The sequence below is a fragment of the Apodemus sylvaticus genome, chromosome 22, assembly GCF_947179515.1.
Source record: "Apodemus sylvaticus chromosome 22, mApoSyl1.1, whole genome shotgun sequence".
In the NCBI taxonomy this organism is placed as follows: Eukaryota; Metazoa; Chordata; class Mammalia; order Rodentia; family Muridae; genus Apodemus; species Apodemus sylvaticus.
Genome location: NC_067493.1, coordinates 54,351,373 through 54,378,478, shown reverse-complemented (window position 1 = coordinate 54,378,478; position 27,106 = coordinate 54,351,373). Strand labels below are relative to the sequence as shown.

Here is a 27,106-nt window from a genome sequence, read left to right as displayed (position 1 = left end):
AGTGGTCTCTGCCTCTCTGCCTCACACCTCGGGCCCTCCGGCTGGCTGTCTCTGTGGCTTCCTTTATCCTGTTTAACAGGAGAAGGCTCATAAGCTCTGCTTATCAACTGGCACCTACAGCCACAGGCCCTTTTCACCTTGTCCTGGGTGGGAGGTCAGGGCTGCTGTGGACAGGGTGAAGGAGTTGGAGGGACTGGCTGATGGAGGACACAGGTACACACAGCCACCCCGCAGGCAGTGACCAATGTGGACTGTGGGTACTGTCAACTCGGTGCGGCACAGCATGGGTGTGGCACGGCAGATACTGTGTGTTGGCATGAGGCCACACAACTCGGAGGTGGTCGTGCGAGCACGGAAGACAGTTTATGAGCACGGGCCCAGGTTGGAGGTGGGGAGGCCGCGGCGTGCACCCACAGCACCCACGTACACTGTGTCATCTGGCTCGGCCTCATAGGCCGTGTTGTCGTAATCACTCTCTGGGGTACTGTTCTGCTTCTCCAGCCTGGAGGCCTACAAAAAAAAAGGGACCCCATTAGTTTTGCGCACCCCCAGTCTGCCAGGCATTGTCACCTTCATACCCAGAGCTCATTTACTGGAAATCTAGTCAAGAAGAGGGAACAGTAGGTCCAGAAAGTGGCTTTTCAACTTCTACACCACGTCTTCCTAATTCAGTCACAAGTCCTAAACAGTCTGACAGTCACACACACACGCACGCACGCACGTGGTGCAGTCAGTAACAAACACACGTATCTGGATACACACTTTGGTTCGGAGCTGGGTGCTAGCTCTAGTTACCTGTTTAACAGCAGATGAGACAAGGGCCAGACTGAGCTGGCTGCCCACCTTCAGGCTGCAGGTCCTTCCATTACCACAGGGCTGAGAAGCCTGCACAGCTGCACTAGAAGCTGACTAGAGGGAGGGCTCTCAGGAGTTCTCCAGAAAGCCAGCCCCGTGCTGCCTGTGAACCAGATGAGTCAGCCCCGTACGAGCCTTAGTTCCAAACCACTTCACTTGTTTCTCAGAATATTTACCTCTGAAATTACAGAGATTAGGTCTAACTGTGGCGGTTACAGTGATCTGTATCTCCACGGCAGGAGTCTCTAAAGACCTTTCAAGGGAATGGCAGCAGTGCTGGGGGTTCGGTCGGTGTGAGGGGATGTGGCAATCCTCTGGGGGAGTCTGGTCTGGAGTGTGTGGAAAAAAAAACATTTCTCAGTGTTCACCTCACTGTGTGTGACAATCCCTCATGTAGACGTCAGCATAAGCAGATGAAGAATCTAAACTGATTACTGACTGGCTGTTTCCAGCCGTGTACCCAGCACTTAAGCCATGTTTATCACAGTACACAGCTAGGTGGTTTAACTGATGCAGGGCAAGGTCGCAAAGGCTGTGATTGTAGAGGCTTTGCTAAATCACGCGTGATGTGTAGCCTATCCAGAGCAATGGCCGCCGGAGGAAGCGAGTGGGGAAGTGTGCCTGAGCCTGTGGTCCAGCCAGCTCGGCGGTGTGCTGTCTTCTGAGACCTGTTACACTTTGCTCCGCCTGCGCCCCGCCCTCACATTTCCTCCTGGACTTCCTCTTTCCCACTCTGTGGGGGACATTGAGGCTGGCTTCCTAAGACCCACCATGAACTTCATCAGGCTTGGAGCTTTATGAGATTATCAAGAGAAGTTCGTAAATTCCTGCTCCATGGGTAACTGACACTAGAGGCCCTGGCAGCAGAGAGAGGGGACACCATACTGTGCGGGGCAGTGTAAGCAGGGTCTGGAGCTCAGAACTGCCCCGCCCCCAGACCTTTCTTATCTTTAGAGGAGTGTTTGACTAATCTTTACTTTTTTTTTTTCTTCCTTTTTTTTGGTTTTCTCCTATACAGGGTTTCTCTGTGTAGCCCTGGCTGTCCTGGAACTCACTCTGAAGACCAGGCTGACCTCGAACTCAGAAATCCACCTGCCTCTGCCTCCCAGAGTGCTGGGATTAAAGGCATGCACCACCACCTCCCGGCTTAATCTTTACTTTTTAACAAAGATTTCAAGCATACATGCACACACACAGGACAGTTCATTGAAACTTCTCCAGTGGGGGGAAAAATCTAGGAGACAGTCAGTGTTAACACCTCCACAGCATATCTAGGAGACAGTCAGTGTTAACACCTCCACAGCATATCTAGGAGACAGTGTTAACACCTCCACAGCGTATCTAGGAGTCAGTCAGTGTTAACACCTCCACAGCATTATCTAGGAGACAGTCAGTATTAACACCTCCACAGTGTATCTAGGAGTCAGTCAGTATTAACACCTCCACAGCATATCTAGGAGACAGTCAGTATTAACACCTCCACAGTGTATCTAGGAGTCAGTCAGTATTAACACCTCCACAGCATATCTAGGAGACAGTCAGTATTAACACCTCCACAGTGTATCTAGGAGTCAGTCAGTATTAACACCTCCACAGCATATCTAGGAGACAGTCAGTATTTGCCTTAAGTTTGCAATACTTTTGCCTACTGGAATCCTGTGTCTCTCTAACAGATGCCACTGCTTTCTTTGATGTCACAATGACAGTTAGAAATTGATACATTACCCAGAGTGATCAGAAGTGCCAGGGTCTGTTTGAGAGTCTCAGAAGAGTGGCACCCACCCACTAACAGCGTTCAGGAAACGCTCTTCAAGTGCGGCCGCAATTACTTATGGCCTAAGTCTTCCTCTGACAAAGCCCACAGGGTGTGAGTTTATAGAGTTACAGTGAGCATGCAGAGCCGGGGTGTTAAGGGCTGCTCTCCAAGCTGTTAACAGAAGAGTTACCTTGTAGCTGGTGCTGGGTCAGTTATCTAACAACTTGCCATTTTTCTGCACAGACAAACCATAGAAACCTAAACCAGAAAAAGCTGCTGGGAGCTCAGATGATCCCAATGACTTCCCTGCTCACTGTACAAAACCACTTCAGTGACTGGTCCCTTTCAAAGCTACCACAAGGCCACAAATTAAAAAAAAAAAAAAAACAAACTACAAACTTTTATGGTAAGATGGGCCTAGCTGGCTCTCATTAACATAATTATTAACAGAATGGGGGATTTCCTCATCTCTCTGCTGCTCATGAACTCGCATTGGGAACAAAAGCTACAGTGCACATCCAGGGCCGCTCAGACACTGGAAGGGCCAAGATGCAGGAAGTCCTCTGCCTTCACTGCTTCATAAGGGCTGTGAGGAAACTCGGAGAGGCCTGGCTGGCCAGTGGCCCAGCAGTGCGCAGGGGTCCTCAGCACCCTGAGGGGTGGAGGCTCGCTGGGGAAGGTGGTCTCACAGTTCCCTCTTCCTTTTCACCCTTGTGACTGACAGACGGAGCTGAGGTGAAGAGCAGGCCTCCTCCACTCCCCAGTCTTCCACAAGAGGAAGTCAGCATGCTCTCTGTGCACATGAAAACAGTTTCTTTTTACACAATGTTCCTTTGGGAACAGGGGCCATGCCACTTAAATCCTTTGCAGCCTTTAGCTGCCTTTCTTAGAGGTAGGTGCAGGGAGGCCAGCAGAGTGTGGGTCGCACACCAGCAGAGGGTCTGACCCACCATTCCAAGTGGACAGCCACCTGGCCTCTGCAGGACAGTGCCAGCTGAGGGTGGGGCTTGTCAGACAGGATGGTGCTAACCTAAAGTAAGCTAACAGTCAGGAAAAAAGCCATGACACTTTGTGCTAACCCAAATATACTTTTAATTTACTAACTGTAGATCAAAAAATCCCAGATAGATCGCCCCGCTACATGTAACCAGGAGCCAGCTAAGGCTTTGTGGGCTGACAAGGCAGTGTGCTTGGAAGACATGCTCTAGGTGGTCTGTGAGGTGGTTAAATAGGTGAGAAGAGGCAGTGTGGAGGGAGGTGCAGAGGGAGGCCAGCTCTCCCCAGGTCAGATGTTCATGGCTGCATGTGCCCGCTGCTGTGAGAAACCAGGAGCAAAGCGCTGCTTCATGCAGGACAGAGGGCAGTTAGCAAGGGGCGGGGCACAAGGGCCGGCACCCAGCACAAAGCGCCAAGGAGCACTGCCCTCCTCTGGGGCAGATCAGTCAGAGTGTACTTAACCCTTCGGGCGCTTTCGTCCCTGGACCAGGACAGTGTGGAGGGGAAGGAAGGCAGAGACGAAGAGGAGGTCACAAGTGCACTCCTCCCAATCTGGAAGTGGAGAGAGAAACAGGCTTGGGAAAACATAAAACAAATGAGTCCCACCTCCCAGCCCGCAGCTCACATAAGTCCCACAGCTCAGTGGCAGCCGTGGCACAGGGCCTGCTGGAAGCCACTCTGTACTGAGAGGCACTTGTGCTTAAGGAGACGATTCCACAGCCATGGCAGCTACCCCTGGCACGCGGGCCAAACAGGTGGCACTCACTGTTAGCGCCAACAGTGACGCTCGCTCAGTTGAGGACAGTGCCACACAGCGCTGTGGATGGCCCTGAACAGGTGTGCACATCACTGTGGCCCTCAGGACAGACCAAGCCACGCCACCACAGCTTCTCACACTCATGTCCTCTAGGGTCAAGCAGACTTCGTAAGATACTAAAGTGAGGTTGCCTAAGTTTTGTTTTCAGTTATATAAAAATAAGGTTCTTTTTCACTTAGTTCAGTGGCAAATACATCAATGAGGTCAATGAATGGTCTTCAAGTGTTAAACCCACATAAAGAGAAGCTGAGGCAATGGACTTCTGGATGCATACAGTACTGCAGTTTTTACCATGCTAAAGTCTCACAAAATTAAAATTGGCTTAATTTATTAGATCTTATCATCTACTTCACAGTACCCTAGGAATCTTATTGAAGTGCTCTATGTACTCTGAAGAAATAATTTTGACACTCCCAAGGATGAATACCACACTCTGAAGAAAGAACTATGTAAGGCAGTTTATGCCTGGGGCATTCTGTGGAACAGACATCTACACAATAAATCAATCCATTAGACAGAATAGTTTAATGTTTCAGAACTTGGCATCCCAACACATGCACCACTGTGCTTGGCAAGAGTCTGCCACAGAGCAGTCTTTGAAATGGACACTTGTAGGTGAATGTACACTTTCAATTATTTATGTATTTCCTTCTTTTTTCTTTAAAGATTTTTGGAGATAAGATCTTATATGGTGTAGGCAATCCTCCTGCTTCAGCTTCCTGAGTGTGCTGGTATAATGGCTGCTTACACTGCATTGTTATGAGGTGACTGGGCCATGCTACTAGCCCGTGGGAGCTCAGGAAGCGGGCTGCTCAAGTCCAGACTCTCTCAACTCCATGTATCCAGTCACAGGGGCCAAAAGAGCACCCTGGGGCCTAACAATTCGAGTTCATAAAGGGGCATGTCTCTGTCTACTTGTTGCTTTTAAAAAGATTATTTACATGTGAGGGGTCTGCCTGCTGTCTGTGTGCCATGCACATGCGGGGCCCTGGGAGGCCAGAGGAAATGTCCAATCCCCCCAGAACAGGAGTTAAAGCTGGTTGTGAGCGGGCTATGTGCCGTGTGGGTGCTGCCAACTTGACCCATGTCCTCGGCAAGAGCAGCTAGTGTGCCTAACCACTGAGCCTGTCTCCAGCTCCAACCCCTGCCTGTTATGAAGACAGGCATTTCTGTTAGTGACCTTTACAATTGGCTTTTGTTTGTGGAACTCAGGAAGGAAGCTTTACACAAAACATGCCAACAGAGGCTGTCTGGGAATGACATCACGGGACAGAGGAACTGAAGGCGAGGAGCTGAGCGAGTCAGAATGCCCAACGTTAGCCAGAGCCTTCAGGCCTCAAGCCTGGCAGGACCAGGAGCACCTGCACACACATTCACTCAGCAAACACAAGGGGCCCTGTCAGCCCAAAGATCTGCAGGGCCAGAGGGAAGAGCACACAGTTAGACTGCACGGCACAGATGGGACGCACAGCAGTGTACTTACGTGAGTGGGGAAGGGCTGCAGCCTCGACCGGCTCTCTTCGGGGTGGCTGGCTTCTCCCATGGGGAGGTATGGCTTCTGGCCCGACCCAGTCTCATACATCGACATGGGTCTACTGCCCCGGGCAGACGGCCTGCGCTTGAGGGACGAGTGGCTCACAGCGTCTTTGTAGTCAGAGCCAGTCTGTACCTGACAGGTACTGGTTGTGGCCTGTCTCCTGAGGCTTGAGTTCTCACTCTGTAGAGTTTGAAGCTGAAAGAAATGTTTGGCAGTGGGTCTGTGTTCCTGCACACCCAGCAGACACAGCAAACAGCAAGCATACCACCAAACATGACCTCATGAGAACTAGCTAGCGGGGCTGCAGGCGAAGGAAGCCATGACAACTCCTCCTCCTGGATCAACCTACAGGCTCACGAGAAACTCTAATCACCTAAAGAGCGGTCATGGTGGGGCCAGAAGACATGTGCAGACAAGCAGTACTCTGGATTATTCTACGGCCGTCTCGAGGAAGAGGTTCAGAACATTAACCGTGACCCTCCTCCCACGGCCCTGAGTGAGCTGCAAATGGGGAAGTGACAGAAGACACCATGGAAGCAGCACAAAGTGAGAAGTAAGAAGAGCCGTGAGGTTCAGCCCAGGAAAAATCTCAGTGCCTATTGCTTTCCAAAAAGCCAACAAGAAAAATTAGGATAATTTTTTTTATTACATATCACTTTTGATATTCTAAACAATTCAAACACATCTTTAAAAAATATAAGGGAACCAAATTATGATAAGTTTGCTAACTTAATGTGTGACAAGAAACTGGTGGCCTCTTGGACTACGTCAGTGTCCTCATGAGAAGGGCATTCCAGGAGGCACACTGGCCTCTTGGTGACAGTTTTTCTCTTCCGGCTGTCACCTGGCCTCACTCTCATTTGGCTGTCACTCAAAACCATGCAGTCGGAAAAACCATGCAGTCGGTGGTGCTGGCTCTAAGTGCTCTGGGCTGCCTGGTGCCACCTCACTTTGGTCAGACACTGTAGAGACCCTGAGTATTCTTCCCAATTTTTAATTTTCACAAGTGAGCTGCTTCACGGTTACGATACCAGCAAGGAATTGTGAGGCTGGCAGCTTAAGTACAAGTGACCGTGTGTGCTGCCTCAGCCTGCAACTGCATGGCTTAAGCTGGCGATGGTATGAGTCTAGCCGCCTACTCTCTGACAGAATGTGTGTCAAACCACACTGTCCTCCGGCACCAAGGTTTAAGTCCATAAGCAACCATGTCTGCATGGGGGGAGGGGGACTTACTTTCCAAGAGCAAGTGCATGCACTGTTAGGAGCTAACTGAAAGCACCCGTCTGTGGGAACGACCACAGTAGCCAGCCCGCTGCCTTAAGTAGCATCATTCCCAAGCAACTGTCCAATGTGAAAGATCAGATATACATCACACAACTTTGCCAACTCTATTAAAAACTTTCTATATCTTTGAATGGAAACAGTGTGCCCTTGCTATGTGAACAAGCCCCTCATCTCTATCTGCAGTGTCTACTTCTGCAGAAGTGTGGCTGCCTTGCCTATATTTGCAACCTCCTCTCCACTGAGGAGAGCCTCTAGAAATTCTTGCATTCCAGGACACGGTCCTGGTCAGGACAGGAATGAAAGAGGAACTGGGTGGGGTCAGGAAAGGGAGTAGTGTGAGTGGCTACATCCCTAGAAGCAGGGCTCACGTGTCTGCCTAAGCTAAAAACTCTCTGTGGCTGCTCAGAGCAGGCTGTGAAATTATAAACGCCTGGAACACCATTGCTGCCTCTGAAGCACCCAGTCTGGATCCTGCCCAACAGTCTTCTGAGATGAGCCCAGATCCTGGTTTCAGTCGCCCCAGCCCCTCCCTTCACACAGGGAATTGAATCCAGGTCCTCAAGCACAGAGGCATGTGGTCCACCAGAGCCTCGCCCCTGATACCATGCCCAGCAGCTGAGACAGAGTCCAAGTTACTCAGGCTGACCTCGAACTAGTTCTTAGCCCAAGAAGGGTTGGAACTTGTTATTCTTGTGCCTCAGCCTCCAAAGCAGCTGGGATTACAGGGCTGTGTCCAATTAAAAAAATCATTACTCTGCATTTATAAAAATGTCCTAAGATATATTTTAACTATGTTTATAAGAACCAGGCTATACTCTGGAAAAAGCATGGCAGGAAATAAAAAAAGTTACAGATAATTCAACAGTTCCGAAATCACAGGCATCCATATGTAAGATGGTAACGGACAATGGCTCTGCTGTCAACATTTCTAGTCTGAGTGTATATGTGAGTGTGTCAGGGAGAGTGCACACCACGACATGTGTGTGGAGGCCAGGGAGTCTGGGGATGTGAACTCAGGTCATCAGGCTTGGTGCTCGTCTTTTACCCACTAAGTCTCTCTCCAATCCTTGCTCTACAGTTCTTAGAGAAACTCTAGATACTTGCTTTCAGAGATTTGAGTTGTCTCTAGCAATTAAAATAAGGATGACTGTGGGGACTGGAGAGATGGCTCAGCGGTTAAGAGCACGACTGCTCTCCCAGAGGTCCTGAGTTTAATTCCCAGCAACCATGTGGTGGCACAAAACTTCCTGTAATGGGATCCGATGCACTGTCTGGTGTGTCTGAAGACAGCAGCAATGTACTCACATACATAAAATAAATAAATAAATCTTAAAAGGAAGGATAACGTCTGGTGTCTGCATGTGTATGGTGTCTGCATGTGGTGCTCCAAGGACAACTTTGCCATCTGCGGGCTCTGGGGCTTGGACTCAGGCTGTCAGCTTCGCAGCAAGTTCCTTTACCTGCTGAGCCATGTCATCAGCCACGCTGGGTCTCCTTATTAACCCTCTGCATATACGTGTGTAGCCGTGATGGGAAGCTTGAGTGGAGCATTGGTATCCTCTGCCACCACTCTCCCTGTATGGATGGTGACAGGAGTCTCACTGAGCGGAGCCCGGAGCACACTGTTTAGCTGGTCTGGCTAGCAGCTTGCTCTGGAGACCCCTGCCTCTGCTCCTGCTGCTCCGGCACTGCGGTGGACCACTGTGCCCAACTGGTTTTTTACATGGGTTCTGGGGGTCTGGACTTCAGTCCTCTTCTTGCCTTTCAATGGTGGACCTGAGCCATCTCCCCAGCACGTGACCTCTCTGAACACTAAAGGAGAGCTACGAGTAAAAAAGGCGAAGTCCGGCAGGCCAACTATCAAAGGCACGCTTCATGAAAACAAATCACCCAAGAAATTGGTAAGTGTGGTGACTGCATTAACTACCACACCTGTGTGACCCTGCTCAGAAAAGGTGGAGGAGACGAAGTCCTCTGCTGCGGCAAAGGGCTTTCGGGCGCAGCTGTGCACCGGCCTGGCTCCTGAGCTTAGTCCCCCATCCTCTGCAGCACAGCAGGGAGCCACTGACTGCAGAGGGCCTCACAACCTTGCTCCCTAGTGAGCGGGAGCTCCCTTCTCTCGCTTTCCTTTACAAGGTGCACCTTGTGACTGAGCCTTACAATATTCTGAGTCTGAAATAGCGTTCCTCAACAACAGCATAAAACCAAACACCAGTCTCTTTTGTTCTGCTTGGGTTGCAGAGAGCTTTTTCTCAAGTAATCAGTGATGACTACGGTACCCACGGTCTAGGGCACAGCTGGCACCTTCCAGTCTGCTGCTCTCTCCATCGCCATCCCCAAGCACTAGCCTTCCCTCTCCTGACCTCTCCTTCAGGTGAACTCACCCATGCAGTTCCGACTCCCTGGAGCAGGGGTTCTCACCCTTCCTGACCTGTGACCCCTTAACTCATTCCTCATGCTGTGCTGACCCCCAACCATAAAATTATTTCGTTGCTACTTCCTAACTGTAATTCTGTGTTTTCCCATGGTCTTAGGTGACCCTTGTGAAAGGGTCACTCGATTGACCTAGAGGAATGGCTAGGATAGCGCTGTGTACATGGGGGTCTCTCCTTGCTAGTGCGGGTATAACATGTGGCAGTCTTCTGTGGGTCAAGCCCTACTCTGAATGTATTTTTAGATGCAAATCCAAGGCCTTGTGTCCATATATACGCTGAACTAGAATCCCAGTCAAGCACAGACCCTGGCCCAGGGCCTTGTGCATGCTGGGCTGCAGTTCCTGTCCTACTCTGAGCGTGTTTCTCATCAGAGCACTGCATTTCAAACATCCACACACAGCCTGCTTTCCAGAGGACAGCCTGGCCCCAGTATGTCTAGATCTGTTACAGTAAATGTCTTCTTCCCTCTGACCACAAGCATGGCGCCTGTGGTCATCGAGTCAACCATCCTGGCATTAATTAACATGTTACCTTTTTCTGCATAATTCTCAGCTCGTCACTCAAGTTGTTATTCACCTTCATTAGCTGCTGTCTCTTGGCCTCAGAAGCCACTAGGGCGCTTTTGACCTCCATAAATTCCTGCACAGTGACTGGTCCATCTGACAAATCTGAATCTAGGCTCTAAAAATAAACCGGGAAAACGTTCACAATCTGAGATGATAATGTTACAGACTAACAGCTAAAGAATGTCAATCTCTGGCCACGCCCGCTGAACTGCAAAGGTAAACCAAATGAAAGGCAGGGGCACTACAGGAGTTGACACTCTGCTCCTAAAGGAGCAGGCAGAGCGCTCAAACCTATGTGGACGCTGGCTGTCTAGCTCTGCCCTGACCTGCACACGTTCGTGCTAATTTAAAGAACTCATTCTTCCGTAAATTCACTCATTCACACTACCTACTGAGCACTGGGCAGCTTCCAGTGGGCAGTAACAGAGAGGACAGACATGGTGTCCATGGCATTCACAGTTCAGTAGCACAAGAGAGGGACTGACTGACTGACTGCTACAGGGCAGGACTGAGGGACTGAGTGCTGTGGAGAGACAATAAACGGGCAGGGCGGGGCGCAGCAGCTAATTGGGCTGCAGGGGGAGGAGCTGGTGAATTGGGAGGTGCCTGAGGAGCTGAGGGGACAGCCGAGCCCAGTCAACCAGTGGAGGGTCCATCTCTGAGGGCCTGGTAACGATCCTGCCTGTCGCTGAGGGGGGCAGTCTGGTCCCTTCTATAAAACAGCAAATGCTGGACACATTGAAGTTTATCGCCCTGCTTCAAACCTGCAGAGCTCGCCAGCCTAGCTTCCTGTTGCTTGTGTCTTCTCTTAGTGTCTGTAGAGTGCTTGCCTGGGTCAGCCCTGGGGATTCAGCCCGCAATGGGGTGGGGCCTTCCAGACCCTCCCTGTTCACTGAGCAGTGGCCTGCTCTCTCTCACTGGGCCTCTCTGGCCTGAGCCCTGAGGCAGTGTGGCACTGCCCTCTGGAGCTGAGTTCTTCCCAGTGGTGTCCTGAATCTCTGCACCGTGTGCGACTCTTTTGGGCTGTTCTTCCTCATGACCAACCTTCTCCCGAGTCCATGGCTGTCCCTTCTATCTGCCCAGACTTTCTTGTTCCGCCTTCTACGCAGGGCACAGGCCAACACCTCTGTATGGCCGTGTTTCAGAGCCCTGTGTTGTCAAGAGCCTCCTCCCTCGAAGCTTTCTCTTCCAACTACCTAACCTCCAGCTTGTCTGTACTTGGACATGAACAGCACCTGGGCAGTGTACCTCTTCCCCATCAGTGATGTCATCAGGGGAGGAGCTAAGCACACTGGGAGGATAACACACTGAGAAGTCACTCAACAAACTCAGCTCCTGACCACAGCCTAGGGTCAGGGCTGATCCTTCAGTGGCTCAGGGACGAGGGACTTATTTTAAGAGCATTTCTTTTTATCTCTGCTTGGCTTGAGTTAGCAGTGAGCCCAGCTTTACCCCTCTCACAGCACCTTCCAAGGCCTGACCCTTTTGCAGGTCTTATTTTTCTGCCATGTGTGGTGTGTGCTGCTCTGGTGTGCTGGGGATTACACGCAGGGCCTTGTGGGATCTGGTGGGTGCTCGCCATTCGGCTCCAGCCCAGGGCAAGGACAGTTTAAGAGGAGCACATCTGTCCTGGGTGAGGAGTGTCCTCTCACCTTCTGCCGGTTTGCCTTGCTCGATCGGGTCTCCACATCTGTGTCTTCATCTGAGGCCACGCTGTCATAGTCGGGCTGGTCGTTGTCTTGGCTCTCAGTGCTGTGCTGGTTACTGACTGTTCGCAATATGAGTTCCACATTGTCTGTCCACAGAAGAAGGAAAACTATTTCAGACTTAAAAATTATTTTTCCTTATTAAAAACTACTAAGATGACTTTCTGGTTCAGCCATTTAAAGGGGAAGAAAACCACAGAAAGAGCACTGCTGCGTTCCTGCCCTCAGAGACAGGGGGACAGCCACACAGGGCAGCTCAGCACTTTGCACTCGCCTGCCGAGCTCAGACACACCCCTGGGCTGCCAGTCTGATGGGAAAGTCCCAGGCTTGCTACATGGGACATTGCTTCAACCATAAAAACGTAAGGTGAACTAAGAACTGGATTGTGACATGCACACAGAGGACGGCAAGTTAAAAGAAAGGCATGGAGACACTGCCTTTAATCCAGCACCGTGAAGAGGCAGGCTATTTCTATAGTTTAGAAGTCAGCCTCATGTACACAGTGAGCTCCAGGACAACTGATGCTACATAGAGAGACCAGGCCTCAAAACAAACAAACAAACAAACAAACAAACAAACAAAACCAGAGAAAGCGAGAAGCCTAGAAGTCAGGTGCAAAGATCAGGAACAGCAGTGGTCAGTCATCTGTGTCCAGGATGGGAGACAGACAAGAGGACACTGACCAAGTAGACACACTGAGTACGTTATCAGTAGTGTCCATTCCACACACTGGGAGCAGTGACTTAAACTCTCCCCTGTCCTCTCGCACATTTGGAATAAGTGTTCAGAAACCTCCAAACACTCTCGGTTTATGTGGGGCAACTCAAGTTATGCTCCAATTTCCAATGATGCTTTACAAACAGCTTTATCTAGACAGTGAATTCTGATTTCTTAACACATACTGGTCCTACTTCAATCTTTACAATGAATCTTTAAGATGCACCAGCATGCCAGTGCAGAGATACACTACAAAGACTAAATACAGAGGCTGTGACGACTCGTGAGGACCGGTGGAGACCACCCAGTCTGAGACGTGCTGGCCTGTCTCTCTCTAGTCACTGTTCTAAGCATATATGCACACATACAGTCTTGTCCTCAGAGAATACAGTCTAAAGCTTGTCACTCCCTGGGGTTCTTAGAAGAAACAGAGGACTACAGTTCCTGAGAGCTGCCAGTCACAGCCTTTTCATGAGCCAATCAACACACGACCTGGTTGTACCGGCTTCTGTTTAAGGACACCCTAAGTAACACACACCATGGATTCATGACCACAGTTTGAGGCTGACAGTACTCTAAGTCATGCTCAGAGCCTTTGTTAAAGCAGTGAAATCACCAACAAAAAGTATGAGAACATGGGCACACATGGCACAGAGCAGCCCACGAGACGCCACTGACACGGCATGACACCGAGACACGCAGGAAGGTGCCAGCCTCAACCTCAGCCAGAAACCCAGACATGTGCTTTGGACAAGCATCAAATCTGCTGGCCCTCGAGGAGCAACTCTCTGTGTATATTCATCTGGGGAAGGTACCGTCCCCTGTACAGTTACTTACATAAATACACGTACCTTACAAAACAGAGACCACCAAGCCTTTAAAAACTGTATTATTGTACTTCATATCACTAAGCATATCTGGATAATATCTGAGTACTAATCATGAGACTCTTTCTAGAGCCTATTATTTAGTTGTTTCTAATGTTTTTGACATTCATTACACACAAAAAGAAACCGCATTATTTCTCTTTTAGAGTGGGTATATTTTGAGGTTTCAAATGTATACAAAACCTCTCCAGACTGCACCTTCACCATCTTCACACCTCTTCAGGACATCTTTACTCTTGGCTGAATTAAGACAACCCAATTCCTTAACTAGCAAGAAGAAACACTGATGTTTGTTAATGATTCCTGATTAGAAGAGTGTGATACTGACTGTTTCCTTGATTTTTATGGTATAAACATCTGTTCAAGAACCTTGAAATAAAAAGGCATAGCTCCGGCCGGGCGGTGGTGGCGCACGCCTTTAGTCCCAGCACTCGGGAGGCAGAGGCAGGTGGATTTCTGAGTTCAAGGCCAGCTTGGTCTACAGAGTGAGTTCCAGGACAGCCAGGGCTACACAGAGAAACCCTGTCTCCAAAAAAGAAAAATAAAAAAAGGCATAGTTCCTGTATCTATAGGGCTGGCTGTGAGGAAGTGGGTCCATGTCTGGAGACAGGAGCTGTGAGAGCCATTCTCAAACAGATGCTCAGCGGACTTCCCAATGCTTCCGGCTCCAGACATTTAAAGTTTACAGCAGTAAACAGCCATTCAGAGGCAGAGGTTCTGAATTAAGTGACAACAGGAAATATAGCTGTGACCAAGAGACTTTGTCTCCCTATTTATGTCCTTTGTAAAATGTAAGAGTTAGGCTTTTGGGTTAATTTCAAGATGCCAATTTTTTTGGAAAATAAGTGATCATGAAAAAAAACACATATAAGATCAATCTGAATTATATTTCATAATTTTGAGGCACTCCTTATTCTTCAGGGCTCCAACAAGTACCTTTCTGTCACAATCTATCAGTGAGGAAACTCTCAGCGTGGCCGTGCTTACGACTGCCCCATCACCTCCAGCATGGACTGAACAGCGTGTCTAGAAGGCCCCAGGCACACTCAGGGCTGGACACTTGCCTTTTGACCTGGAGAGAGGGCTGCCTTGCTGTCTCCTCTTGGCATCACTGAGGATGTCGATGACCAGCGTAGCAAACTCATGGGCATTAAACCGAGCTAACTTCTGTCTGCCCTAAGGGTGAGAGGAGAATGGGATATATAAGCAAGGGTGGTCCAGCCGGATCACATGAGCTCAGCCGCCATCACTCTCCTCAACACCAATGGTTCCCGGGCGGCGGCCTCAGACCACTCATTTCAGAGAACTCGACATTTACATTTTCACAGCACAGATCACTCTTATGAAGTAAAATAACATGGCTCCGGCTGGATGTGTGGCTCCTCGGTGGAACACTTGACAAGCAAATGTGAGGCCCTGGCTTCAATCCTCAGAGCTGCCAGAGTAGAAAACCTAGATCTAGTATCAATGACTTAATTTGCAGTGAGTGAGAAGTGAATCTGGAGGAAAACCTCTGACTTTAGAGGCTCCCTTCAATGTTCTGTTGTTATAGCAACATGCCAGTGGGAACCATGTCTATAAACACACTTTAACTTTATTAGAAATATTCTTAAATGAGGGCTTTTTTGTACAAGGAAGGACTTGCTTAAATCTGAGGCTTCTGATCTTGCCTCCCTTCGTTTTTGCCACCCCCCCCCTTGCCATCTCTGTCATGATCTTGCTATGTATCCCAGGTTAGATTCTAGCTTGAGGTCCCCCTGCCCCAGCTTCCTGACACTGAGATCCCACCAGAAGCCAACAAGCCCCCCACAAGCCGGCGTGGAGCCCACCGTGCTCCCCACCAACTTGGAGTCTCCTTTACTATGTTTTTCATCTCTTCTCAAGTTTGTATGTCAGTTGTATCTCTCTTACCAATTCTCAAATTGTCTGTTTCGTGTACGTACAGGATGCGAAGGACCATGACACCAGTCATTCCCCAAATAGTAACATTAGAGACTTCTCATGGAGCCACTTGCCTGGTTCCGCGTGGAGGAGTACTCAGGGTTGACAGGAAGAAAGGGAACGACAGTCGTCTCGGTTACCAAGGTGCTGTGGTTTTGCGTGGTGAGCCAGACTAGCCAGAGGAAAAGAGCCAAGAGATAGAATCTCACCACAGCTGCGGTGCCACAGCTCTGCTGGGAGGTGTGGCTCATGCGCTATGAGGGAGAGTTGGGGAAGCACACTCGGAAGCCAACATGTGCACAATTACATGCCTACACATGGGTTATGAGGACAGCAACTGGACAAGAGAAACCCAGGCCGGCAGCTGGCCGCCGCCCACTGGGAGCAGAAGCTTAGTAGGTGGGCCGCGTGTTACGTCACCTGCATCAGTCTCTCGCCTGTCAACTTCATCGTACACATCCATGGCAAGTTCTTCAAACAAGTGGTTACTTAGCTGGAAGTAAAAATATCAGGAATACAGGGACAATGATTAACACCGGGAGGATGCCTGTGACGTCCCTCACCCTTTATCTCCAGTGTCCTATTCAAAGCCAGCACTACAACAGCGTTTCTCGGGCCCTGCTCTTCAACACACAGGCTACTGCCACAGAGAAGGCGAGAGCAACTGTTACAAACCCTCTCCAACACAAGTCCTTGCCCTGCTTCCTGTGTCAGCCAGCACCCTAGAAGTCTGCTGTCCAGAGAACTTCCATCTGCTCTACCAAACAAAGGGGCCCCACACCCCTGCAGAGAGACGAAACCCCTCTAGTGGGGATGGCGTTGGCGGGAGCTCAGCAGGAGGATGTCTGCATGCTGTGCAAGGCCGCACTGCTGGGGAGGGTAAGGTTGATGCGTGCGACACAAGTCTCAACAAGGCTTCCTACCAAACAAAGCACACCGAGGCTCCCCAATGCAGTGTGGGGGGCAGCTCACTGCATGGCCACACAGACCAAACTTTCACACAGCAGCCAGGAACTGGAGGACTATCCAGGTCTCCCCACTGAGACAGGCTGAGGCCCCAGCCACCGGTTCTGGCTCCTGTCTCATGAAACTCATCCTGCAATTCAATGGCTGTGGCCTCTTTACTGCTTTGCACCCCATGTCTTTACTGACTACCTCGTGCTCCACGTAAAAAAGCAGTGTATGGGACCGGAGAGATGGCTCAGTGGTTAAGAGCACTGACTGCTCTTCTAAAGGTCCTGAGTTCAAGCCCCAGCAACAACATGGTGGCTCACAACCATCTGTAATGAGATCTAAGTCCCTCTTCTGGTGTGTCTGAAGACAGCTACAGTGTACTCACATATATAATAAATAAATAAATCTTTAAAATAAAAAAGCAGTGTATAAAATTCTGTTACTACAGTTTCAAGAAAGAAAAAAAAAGATACGAATAGGAAATAAAGCTGAGGGAATATGCTGACCACTGAGCTGAGCTGACAGCACACAGAGAGCGAGGTGGCTGAGGGCACACCTTCTCCTATTAAGGCCTCTAGAGCCCTAGCATTCATAAGCCCCACAAGAGGGCACTCACACATGCTGAGAACCCCCCAGTTTCTGCCTCCAAGGGTTTAGACTGAAAGCTGTTGCACTGTCACTAATGGCAACGTGGCTGCACCGCTGAGGGCCAGGGGCATCTTAGACCTGGTGCTAAAGACAGACAAGGAAATCCAGGAACGGACATTATTAGCCTTAAGACTTCCCGAATATTAACGTTTCATAATTTAAGGATTATACACTGTTTTTTTTCCTGTTATATTTCTCAGTTTTTCACTAAGGAGGAAGGAGAGAGTATGAGACAGAGTCAGGAAGGGAAGGAGCGAGAAAGAGAGGGAGGGAAAAGGGCAGAGTGGGGAATGAGTGCTGCCCTGCGCTGCTGAGAGCAGCCACTTACAAAGAGGAGGACAGGGACGCCCGACAGGGCAGACAGTGCCTCTTCCCCACCCTGTGCAAAAAGAGACTGCTTTCGGGGCTGACGGGAGCCAGGCCAGCCAGCCACACTGCCTTAGGTCTTAAGGGCATAGGAAAGTATGCCCAAGGTATATATTTAATGCCCGCCCCATAACCTCAGGTTTCATGTGGTTCCGGCCCAGCCAACAGAGTAAGTGATGTCATGCATAACAGGTTTGCTTACAGACTACAGTCAGTACAAGGACAGCACACAGCGCTGCCTGGGAAGCTTGACATCTATCTATCTAACTAGGAGGCTTCCTTAACAGAAGAAAGGCACAGCACACTCAAACACACAACTATAGATACAGAACACAGAGACACCAAGCAAATTGCATAAAACATTTATTTCACAGTATAATTAAGTGCTAGCAAGGATAAATCCACTTTGCAATACCGTATGAGGCTCTAATCTCTCAGAAGGGGAAGGGGGGAACCCTCAGAGCAGGAAACCGGACTTTCCCTACTCACAGGAGCATCTCGCTCTAAGCCTAACAGGAGCCAGAACTAGGCGAGGCAAGCACACAGTAACTCGTCCTGGAGCAGGGCTCCAAGACAGTGACTTCTGCCCTCAGAGAGCTGATTCACAGAGCTGCCCCAACAACTCACGTACGCCTAGCCAGAGGGCAAGCCTAAGGGTCTTGAAAGGTCACAAAAAGAAGAGAAGGCTCTTGGTTCAGACACAGGGACCACTGGGAACAGGTAAGGAGTGAAATCTCACAAGGTGAGCAGGAAGCGCCTGGTGAGGCTTCATGGGAAAGATGGACAAAGGGAAAGCACTTTTTCGGGGCCTCTTGCAAGTAAGACAAAAGATTAAAGTGATCTTATGACCCACGGGCCTGGGCAAACTCTGAGCACACACAGTGGATCCAGACCACAAGTGTTCAGCAGCACAAATTAAACACACTCTAGGACAGCATATGACTGATGGGCAGGAGTCACAGCACTGCAGTGGATGGATGTCCAGACTCACTGCCTACCAGCAGCTCTTATTAGACCTCAGTATCCCATGTCCCTACCCCCACACACCCCAGGACCAGAGTCACATCCACAACTTTGGTGGAAAACAATTCTCTACCCATCATAGGCAAGGGCTGCATTTTAACAAAACAGAAAAGATTGCCTGGACTGGATATACTAAAGTGCTTTTGATCTCTGTTGCTGCACACAGACCTGACAGCATGCGTCTAATTTAACTACTATGATGCAATAGGTAACTGGCTGACAACAGAGACCAACAGGGTTCCATACTGGGGTTCCTAGGGAAGAGATACTCACAGACTGAAGTTTCTTCTTTGCAGCTTTTGCCAACTCAGACAAATCCAGGCTGCTAAGAAAATGCACAAAACCATTAAGCAAGTAAATAGAAGTACACTGTGACCTCACTAGATTAGGGCTCCCAAGGGATGAGATGTTACTGTTTATGGAACGATTCTATAGCTGAAGAGTCACTTAAACAGTTTGGTCAGGATGTCTAGAAACCCAACAGTCAGGTAAAGAGCAAACTGCTCAGTTGGCACCAGGGTGACAAGCGCGCTGCTGATCGTTCATCTCTAGGCCTTGGCTGTGGCTCAGGGGGAAAGTACTTGTTACAAAGAGGAGTTACATCCATGGCACAAAGAAAAAGAAAATGCAAGACAAAACAGAGGACACAGAAAAGGCGGAGGGCCGAGTTGGCGGCTACAACAGCAGCGGATCACCTCGTCAGCTTGGGCAGCGCTGGTGCAGCAGGGCTTCAGGGTCCACTGCTGTGGGGACAGTCGTTGTACCTTACGGGCTGGGGCTGTAGCTAAGGGCTTTTTTGCTCAGTTCATGAACTAAGCTAAAGATGGCTTTTGTTTTTAAACATTTTAGGTAGAGAAGGAAAAGACATTCATTTCTCAAAACGTAAGAATTCATCCAGCCTATAACCCTAAGAGCCCACTGACACTCCAGACGTAGGACACGCTGAGCAGCCGTGACAAGCTGACAGCCCACAGATTAATGGAAAGGGTGCCAGCGCCTGTCAGAGGCAAAGCACACCGTGTTTCCTGACACACAAACCCCTGTGAGTGTAACCTATAGACACAGAGCAGCGGGTCAACTGGACAAACAGTGGTGGTGGCCATCCCCATCCCTGGCTGCGACTCCCCGTGAGTGCATCTGGGCTCTTCCCAAGTTAAGCCTCCCACAGTGATTTACTTACAGCCGTCTTATTTCCAAAGTGAACAGCCGTGAAAGAGAAAAATGTATGAGCTCTGTTAGACACAACATGTAACAGACTTAAATACTGCAAACCAAGGCAGTCCTGGGCAGATAAACCAAACTGGTCCTTACCTGTCTGCCATCTGTGGGATTATAAAGTGCTGTCCGTTTTTATGATCTGAAACAGAAACCAGTTATGTTCAGATCAGTTTTGAGATGACTGTTTTTTTTTTCAGTTTAAGTTTACCAATTGGCCATTTTGCATAACCACGTGTCACACGGAGAACAGAAAAAGTTCTGAGATTGGCTGAAGGTCCCTGAAGCCCATCCAGCTCCAGACATCACTCAGTAAAAAATGCTGAGGAGCCAGGTTAGCTCACAGCAGGCTCTGTGAGCTCTCAGTGGCAGATGGCAGAGCTGCAGTAAGCCTGGGAGTCAAACAATCAGTGCGACCCAGCCAGGGCTGAGCAGGCGAGCTTTGCGCGGAGCTCCGGAGGGAGCTGACCTTGCCATCTGCTGAGTGCCATGCCCTTACCTAGCTTTTAGAACACCGATTTACATTCCAATGGCAAAAAACCAAGAAACAAAAACAAAACAAAACAAACAAACAACTCCAAGCACCTGTGCGGGTATTTGTGTGCATTCAGTGCACCCTCCGAGGCAATGCCTGGGACCAGGAGCGTGTGCACTTGGTATGTGTGTCTTACTTGGTAGGAAGCTGCTATTTCTTTGGCAGCTTTGGCAGCTCTGCTGTTCTGTATTCTGAACAGAGAGCAGAAAGCAGACTGCAGAGGCCTGTGCCTGTAGTCGCAGCACAAGGAAAGCTTAGGTGGAGGGACTGAGCTGAAACAAACGCTAAAAGCAACCCCCCCCTGCAACTATTCTCCTGGTTCTGGGGCAGCATTACAGTGTGGTTTTGTGTTTCTAAATGACGTGTGCTTGGATGTTGCTTGGGTGTTGTTTCGTGCCTGTTTGTTTTGTTGCTATTTTTTATACCATCTTCAGGTTTTGCTTTGCTGAGCCTGGGGAGATGGCTCGCTCAATAAGCAAAATCTCTAGCTGCGAGAGTCCATTGTGGCGGCAAACGTCTGCATCCCAGAACTCTTGCAGGGAGATGGGAAGTGGAGACAAAAGGCTGCCTATTACGGGCCAGCACAAAAAAATGGAGAGAGCTGACTTGAGTCACACACACACACACACACACACACAAACACACTAACCCTAGCCTTAGGTGAATGGACCCAGGTCCAAGGTCATCCACAATCACAGCAATCAGACCTAGATTGCTGAGATCCTGTTTCATTTCTTCTTTTTAAAAAATAATTTTTATGTACATGCATGTTTTCCTTGCATGTCTGCACACCATGTGTGCTTTGTGCCCACAGAGGCCTAAGGGCAGTGGCTCTCTGAGAACTGGAATTGCAGGCAGTCCTGAGCCAACACGTGGGTGCTGGGAACAGAATCCAGGTTCTCTCCAAGAGCAGCAAAGGCTCTCAACTTCCAAGCCATCTCTTCAGACCCCACGCACCGTCCCGTTTTAGATAGGTTTCTCTGTAGCTCTGGCTGTCCTGGTCCTCCTGGCTCTGCCATTAAAGGCAAATGCTTCCTCCCAATGTCTCTTTCTGCCCTTGTTAGTTCCCTAGGGCAGGAGCTTGTGGTTCTGAAGCTGGCATGATGCTGCACTCCTCTAGGCCAGGACTGGAGGGTGGAGCTGCGGGCTGCCTGAGTTTGAAGGCAGTGGAACACCGGAGTGAGCTGCTCACAGACTCTTGTGAGCTCGCGAGAGCAAGGGCTTTGGACAAAGTGCACATAATTAACGAAACATATCTAAGAACTATAATCAAGATCACACGCCCCTCCTTAGTTTAAAGCTTTAGCTTTTGTAATTATCTTAAAAATTGTTGAGAACATTGCAGAAGATGGAGGCCTGACTTTCAGAGGGAAGATTAAAGACTCTATCAGGGCCATGTTTCAATTGTGAAGATTCTGTGGTTTTGGTTAGCTAGGACTGAAGAATCAGCTGTGATTAACAAGATACCAGAACCACTAAATCAAACCTTTGTGTTACTGGGACTATTGATGCTGGTTAGCTGGAGCTAAGAAATTAGCGGTGATTAAGAAGAAACCAGCATCACTGAGGTGAAATCTTCTTGGAAGTGTTTTTTCTGAGAGCACAGAGGTTGTGTTCCAGAGATAGCCACAGTTGTATTTTGTGCTGTGGCTGGACTTGGTACTGTGTAAGAGTCACCCACATGGTACTGGCTTTGAAGGCATGAAGGGGTCATGAAGAGCAGCTGAGGCTCTTGGCACAGTGAGAGGCCACGGAAGGCCATTGGTGAAGGTGCAGCCTCAGCTGCAATTGATGGCCCAGGACTTGAAAAGGACATGCATAGGAGCAGAGTCTTGTCACCATCAAGAGAGCCTATGAGAGGCTATTGGTGAAGCCTAATTATAGTGGAAGATAGCAGCGTTTTGGAGATGCCAGTACCATGTGATGACCACCAAGAACAGCAGCAGCAGTGGAGTACAGGCAGCTGGAGCCTAGAAGACAAGCTGTGTGCTACAAAGGGCAGAGCTGGAGAAGTGACCCAAGCCCTTGGAGGAGCCCGAAAGATCATGAGTTGGATCCCAGACATTGAACCATTGGAGTTTGAGTTTTGCTTTTAGTTGTGACTGTGCCCTGATATGTTTCCCTCTTGAAGGAAGAAAGTATTTTAGTGGAGCCCACTGTTAAGAGAACTTTGGATTTTTAAAAGACTTTGAATTTTAAAAGATATTGGATATTTTAAAGGGATTGAACTTATAATATGTAAAGACTGTGGGACTTTTAAAGTTATTTAGATTTTTGGGGATGAATAAGAAAGTAAGGGTTGAGGCTTAATAGTGATGTGTTTATGTGTCAAGTTGACAAGGGGTCAATTGTACTGGCTGGTTTTGTGTGTCAACTTGACACAGGTTGGAGTTATCACAGAGAAAGGAGTTTCAGTTGGAGAAGTGCCTCCATGAGATCCAGCTGTGGGGCGTTTTCTCAATTAGTGATCAAGAGGGGAGGGCCCCTTGTGGGTGGTACCATCTATGGGTTGGTATTCTTGGGTTCTATAAGAGAGCAGGCTGAGCAAGCTGGGGGAAGCAAGCCAGTAAGAAACATCCCTCCATGGCCTCTGCATCAGCTCCTGCTTCCTGACCTGCTTGAGTTCCAGTCCTGAGTTCCTTTGGTGATGAACAACAGAACTGTAAGCTGAATAAACCCTTTCCTCCCCAACTTGCTTCTTGGTCATGATGTTTGTGCAGGAATAGAAACCCTGACTAAGAGAGTATGTGAAGGAACATACAACAGCTCAGCAGTGAAGAGCACTGACTGCTGCTCTTCCAGAGGTCCTGAGTTCAATTCCCAGCAACCACATGGTGGTTCACAACCATCTGTGATGGGATCTGGCACCCTCTTCTGGCATGTGGGTATACATGCAGAAAGAACACTCATACATGAAATAAAATCATCTTTTAAAAAAAGATTATATGTACTATAATCTCCCGTTTCTCTGGTGGATTTTGGTAGTTGTGGCTTTTAAAGGATTAGTACATATTTATGTCATGTTTGTGTGCATATGTGTACTATTATCTTCCCATTGTTGTTTCTAGTGAAGATTTGAGAGCTATACTCTTTTCATATCCAAGTATTTAATGCTGTAAAACTTCTGCAAACACTGTGTTACATAAACTCCATAAATAGTTCCCCTCCCTGCTCTCTGCCCTGAGACACACTCTCATTATGCAGCCCTGGTTGGCCTGGAACACACTAAGTACACTACACTGGCTTTCAATTCACAGGCATCCCAAGTGAGGGGATTAATGGTATGCACCAACAGGCCCAGCTAATCCTACAACTCTTGATATTGTATTTTCATTTAGTTAATTGGTAATGCAACTGTGTAATTCCAGCACTTGGGAGACCGAGGAAGGATGAGTCTGACACTAGCTTGGGCTACCACATGCTATCCTTTAAAACAACTACCCAGCCCCATATATATAATATGTACATACTAATTTCCCGTGAAATTCTCTTTGAGACCCATGGATGACTTAAAATTGTGCTGCTCAGCTTCTAAGTTTGAAGCTGAAAATTTAAAATTTTGGTTTTTATAAATTTCTAGTTTAGTTCTAATATACTCAGAGGATAAACTTTGTAGAAGTTTAAATTCTTTGGAGTTTCCAAGGTTTATCACTCAGAATATGGCTTATCTTGCTAAAGGTGAACTTAACAGAGCCACGTGCAGAGTCTGCGTTAGAATTGTGGTTCTGACCTTCCTTTCAGCTCCCCAGCGTTCATGTACTTTGCGCATGTGTGTCAAGGCATGTATATGCAAGGTGGAGGACACCTTCCAGAATCAGTTCTCTTTTTCCACTAGGTGAGCTCTGGGGCTGGAACTCAGGCTGTCAGGTGCCCCTGCCTGTTGGGCCACCTTTGGGTCTGTAGACAGCTGGTCACGTGGCCTGGAGCGCTGCCACCATTGCCCATGCAGACGCTTTGGTATAAGCCAAAGTTTGTCACCATATCATGCTCGACTCTGTCTTTGCTCTGAGGTCTGCTCTGACCAGGCAGGTTACATCTGCTTCATTCAGAGTGGTGTGGCCACAGACACAGCCTGACGCCATCACAGCTCCCTAGCCTCAATGTCTGCACGGACAATTGCTTCCTGTCTTTGGGTGCTGGCCTAGTCATGGTTGAAGCTGGTTTCTTGGACATACTGACCAGCTCAGCTTTTGTTCTGTAACCCTTTCCTGACACTGCTGCGGTAAAGGGTCTCTTTAGATCATTAACAGTTAATGTAAATACAGTTTTGGATTTATGTGTTTGGATTTATGTCATTTTATTACTTTCTCTTTAACTTTCAGGTTTTTTTCCTTTGTGTTCTGTTTTTAAATATTTTCAATAAAGACCTTTAGATTATTTGAGTACTGCTTACCAATGTGTTTTGTTTTTAAATTTATCTGTAGGCTTTCTGACTGCACATTTCTTTGTCTTTTGGTGTCTAAGGGTTTTACTACACGTACCTTGTTTACTTAGAACAGTCACAGTCCTGCTTCAGGCAGAATGTGGGAGTGCTGCCCTGCTTTCTTCACCCTCTCCTTCCTCTGTGCTGCCCGTACACTGCATCTGCCGTACACCGGCACACAGAGCCTCTGCCATCGGCCGCCACATGGCACTGCAGCCCGGCTGCTCTGCTCCTACGCACTTCTTGCTGGAGCTGCTCTTCCATCCTTCTACGACATCCTCAGGCCCACACTGACCCACGCTGGCCCGAGACACCTTCTCTAGTTCTGCTGTTAGAGCAATGAATTCTCTTCACTTAAGTGTTTAATTTGCCTTCGTGCTAAAGGCTTTGCTGGATATGGAGCCATGGGCGAACAATTTTTTTTTTTTTTTTTTTTTTTTGCTTCTTATTAAGGATGGTTGTGAGCCACCATGGGGTTGTTGGGATTTGAACTCATGACCTCCAGGAGAGCAGTCAGTGCTCTTAACCACTGAGCCATCTCACCAGCCCATGGGCCAGCAATTTTTTTCTTTGGCCATCTGAGTTATCATTCATTTTAATTTAAATTCCATTTCATTTCCTTTTCCTCTCGATGACTTATGAGATGTTCTTGACAATTCCAACACGACAGCTCATAGGAGCTAGCTCTCTGTCATGTGCGTCACAGGGTCACTCAGGCTACTGGGTGGCCCATTCCCTTTACCCGCTGGACACTAGCTGACCCCGGGTCTGGCGTCTGTTCACCTAGCGTCTGCTTTCTCCATGTAGCCCTTGAGGTTTCCCTGGCTCTTTCTCCTCTGAGTCACTATTGATGGAATCTGGGATAGTCTAAACATTGTACTGAGACGCTGTGCTTCTTTAAGATCTGTGTAAAGTGTTATTTCTGTTTTCAGCAGGCAACAGAGCAGGCTGGGCTTTGCCTGCTAAGCAGGCAGCAAGACAAGCACAGTCTATATTCTTTCATGCTGGTGGCCAGACATTTAGACACCTGTGTACTATATACTGCCACTGCTGTTGCTACGCACCCATATTCAAGTTACAAAGAACAGGAAAATAAAATAAAACCCAGAGGAACCTTCTTCCTGTCTGTCTGCTTTAAGTCTCATTTCACAAATTGGAAAGAGAAGGCTTCTTTGTGCCGGCTCTGCAGCTCCAGATCACAGGCCGCCATTGCATCCAAAAAGGGAAGACGCCACCAGCTTGATGGAACTTCAGGTCTTGTTTTCAGCTTTGAAAAGTAAATCACAGCTAAGAATAACAAGACCTGAAGTCCCATCAAGCTGGTGGCGTCCATAGTTTTTAGTTCCATTCAGGAGAGATGGGCTAGCGTCTGCATGCTCCACCTTGCCCCAAACAGCTCCTCCTCCTCCTACTGCGCAATCGCGGTAAGGAACCTCTGCACACATGCACATGGGCACTGTGCATCAGGAATGAGATGGCTCACAATTGAAGGTACTCACTACCACTTCTGACAACCTAAGTGTGATCTCCAGAAACTACATGGTAGGAGAGGACTCCTACATGTTGAACTCTGCCCTAGGTATGATCATACACATATACGTGTGTGTGTGTGCGCACACACGCGCGCGCACGCGCATGGCACAGTATGTACTCCTCCACAAACATGTTTTTTAAATGGGGTTGGCAATGTCTCTGTATAACGCTAAAGATACAATGCTTTAGGCTTTGTGTTTATCTGCTGCAACTGCAATTTATTCAGCTCTCTGCTGTTCTGTGACAGCAGCCACATAGCAGCAGCAGGCATGGTTAACTCTCAGCAACGTGTAATTTAATAAAAGTGGTCCCAGGCTGGGATGGGCTCAGACTGTAGTTTACTGACTCCTGTTCCAGATCACAGACAAGGCCAGGTAAAGGCCCAGCCCACTCTGACAAGCTGCTGAGACATCTGAGCTGTTCATAAAACCAGATGTTCCAAAGTACTGTAGAGTCCCCTTTGTCAGGGGTGTCGCACCTGCATGGCCCCCTCTCCTTTATCAGTGTGGGATACTTACAGGTTTGCAGAGAGGGTAAAGATTAGCTTTATTTAGTGAGTTGAAGAGAGAGTAAAGGCTCTGAGGAGCCGACGAGGCCACCCCATCCTCAGCATGCCTCTAGGAGTGGAGGCTCTAGCTCTGCTCCCCCACTGCATGCTGGGTGGTACATAGGAGGGTATGGAGGGAGAAAGGCTAGGGGGAAATGATGGAATTATAGCATCTCAAAAAAATCATGTAAAAAAAGTTTAAAACCAGCTGAAGGCACACAGCAAGCCACAGGCCAAGCTGGGTACATTATGAGACGCTATCTACAATGCAAAGCAAAACAAGCATAAATATTCTGCATTTACAATATTCTTCCAGATATAAACCCCACTGACACTCTTCTTTGGTTGCTTTTCTTTTCAGGTA

The 27,106-nt window shown here is 48.6% G+C and overlaps 1 protein-coding gene across 8 annotated transcripts in view; it reads right to left on the bottom strand.

Moving 5' to 3' along the window:
• Git2 (GIT ArfGAP 2) overlaps positions 1–27,106 on the bottom strand; it is a 45,653-nt gene that overhangs the window by 6,000 nt on the left and 12,547 nt on the right. For 2 of the 8 annotated variants that reach the window (XR_007975136.1, XM_052169052.1), the window contains exons 8-17: positions 19,801–19,846; positions 18,763–18,814; positions 15,919–15,991; positions 15,573–15,670; positions 14,622–14,733; positions 11,899–12,041; positions 10,212–10,361; positions 5,908–6,156; positions 4,070–4,159; positions 428–510 (exon numbers count right to left, since the gene is read on the bottom strand). Coding sequence is in view for 7 of the 8 variants with exons in the window: in XM_052169052.1 (XP_052025012.1) it covers positions 428–510; positions 4,070–4,159; positions 5,908–6,156; positions 10,212–10,361; positions 11,899–12,041; positions 14,622–14,733; positions 15,573–15,670; positions 15,919–15,991; positions 18,763–18,814; positions 19,801–19,846 (1,096 nt within the window). In the remaining variant the exon portion in view is untranslated. The remainder of the gene's footprint in view (positions 1–427; positions 511–4,069; positions 4,160–5,907; positions 6,157–10,211; positions 10,362–11,898; positions 12,042–14,621; positions 14,734–15,572; positions 15,671–15,918; positions 15,992–18,762; positions 18,815–19,800; positions 19,847–27,106) is intronic. The other 6 variants (XM_052169054.1, XM_052169053.1, XM_052169056.1 and 3 more) reach the window with 6 other exon arrangements.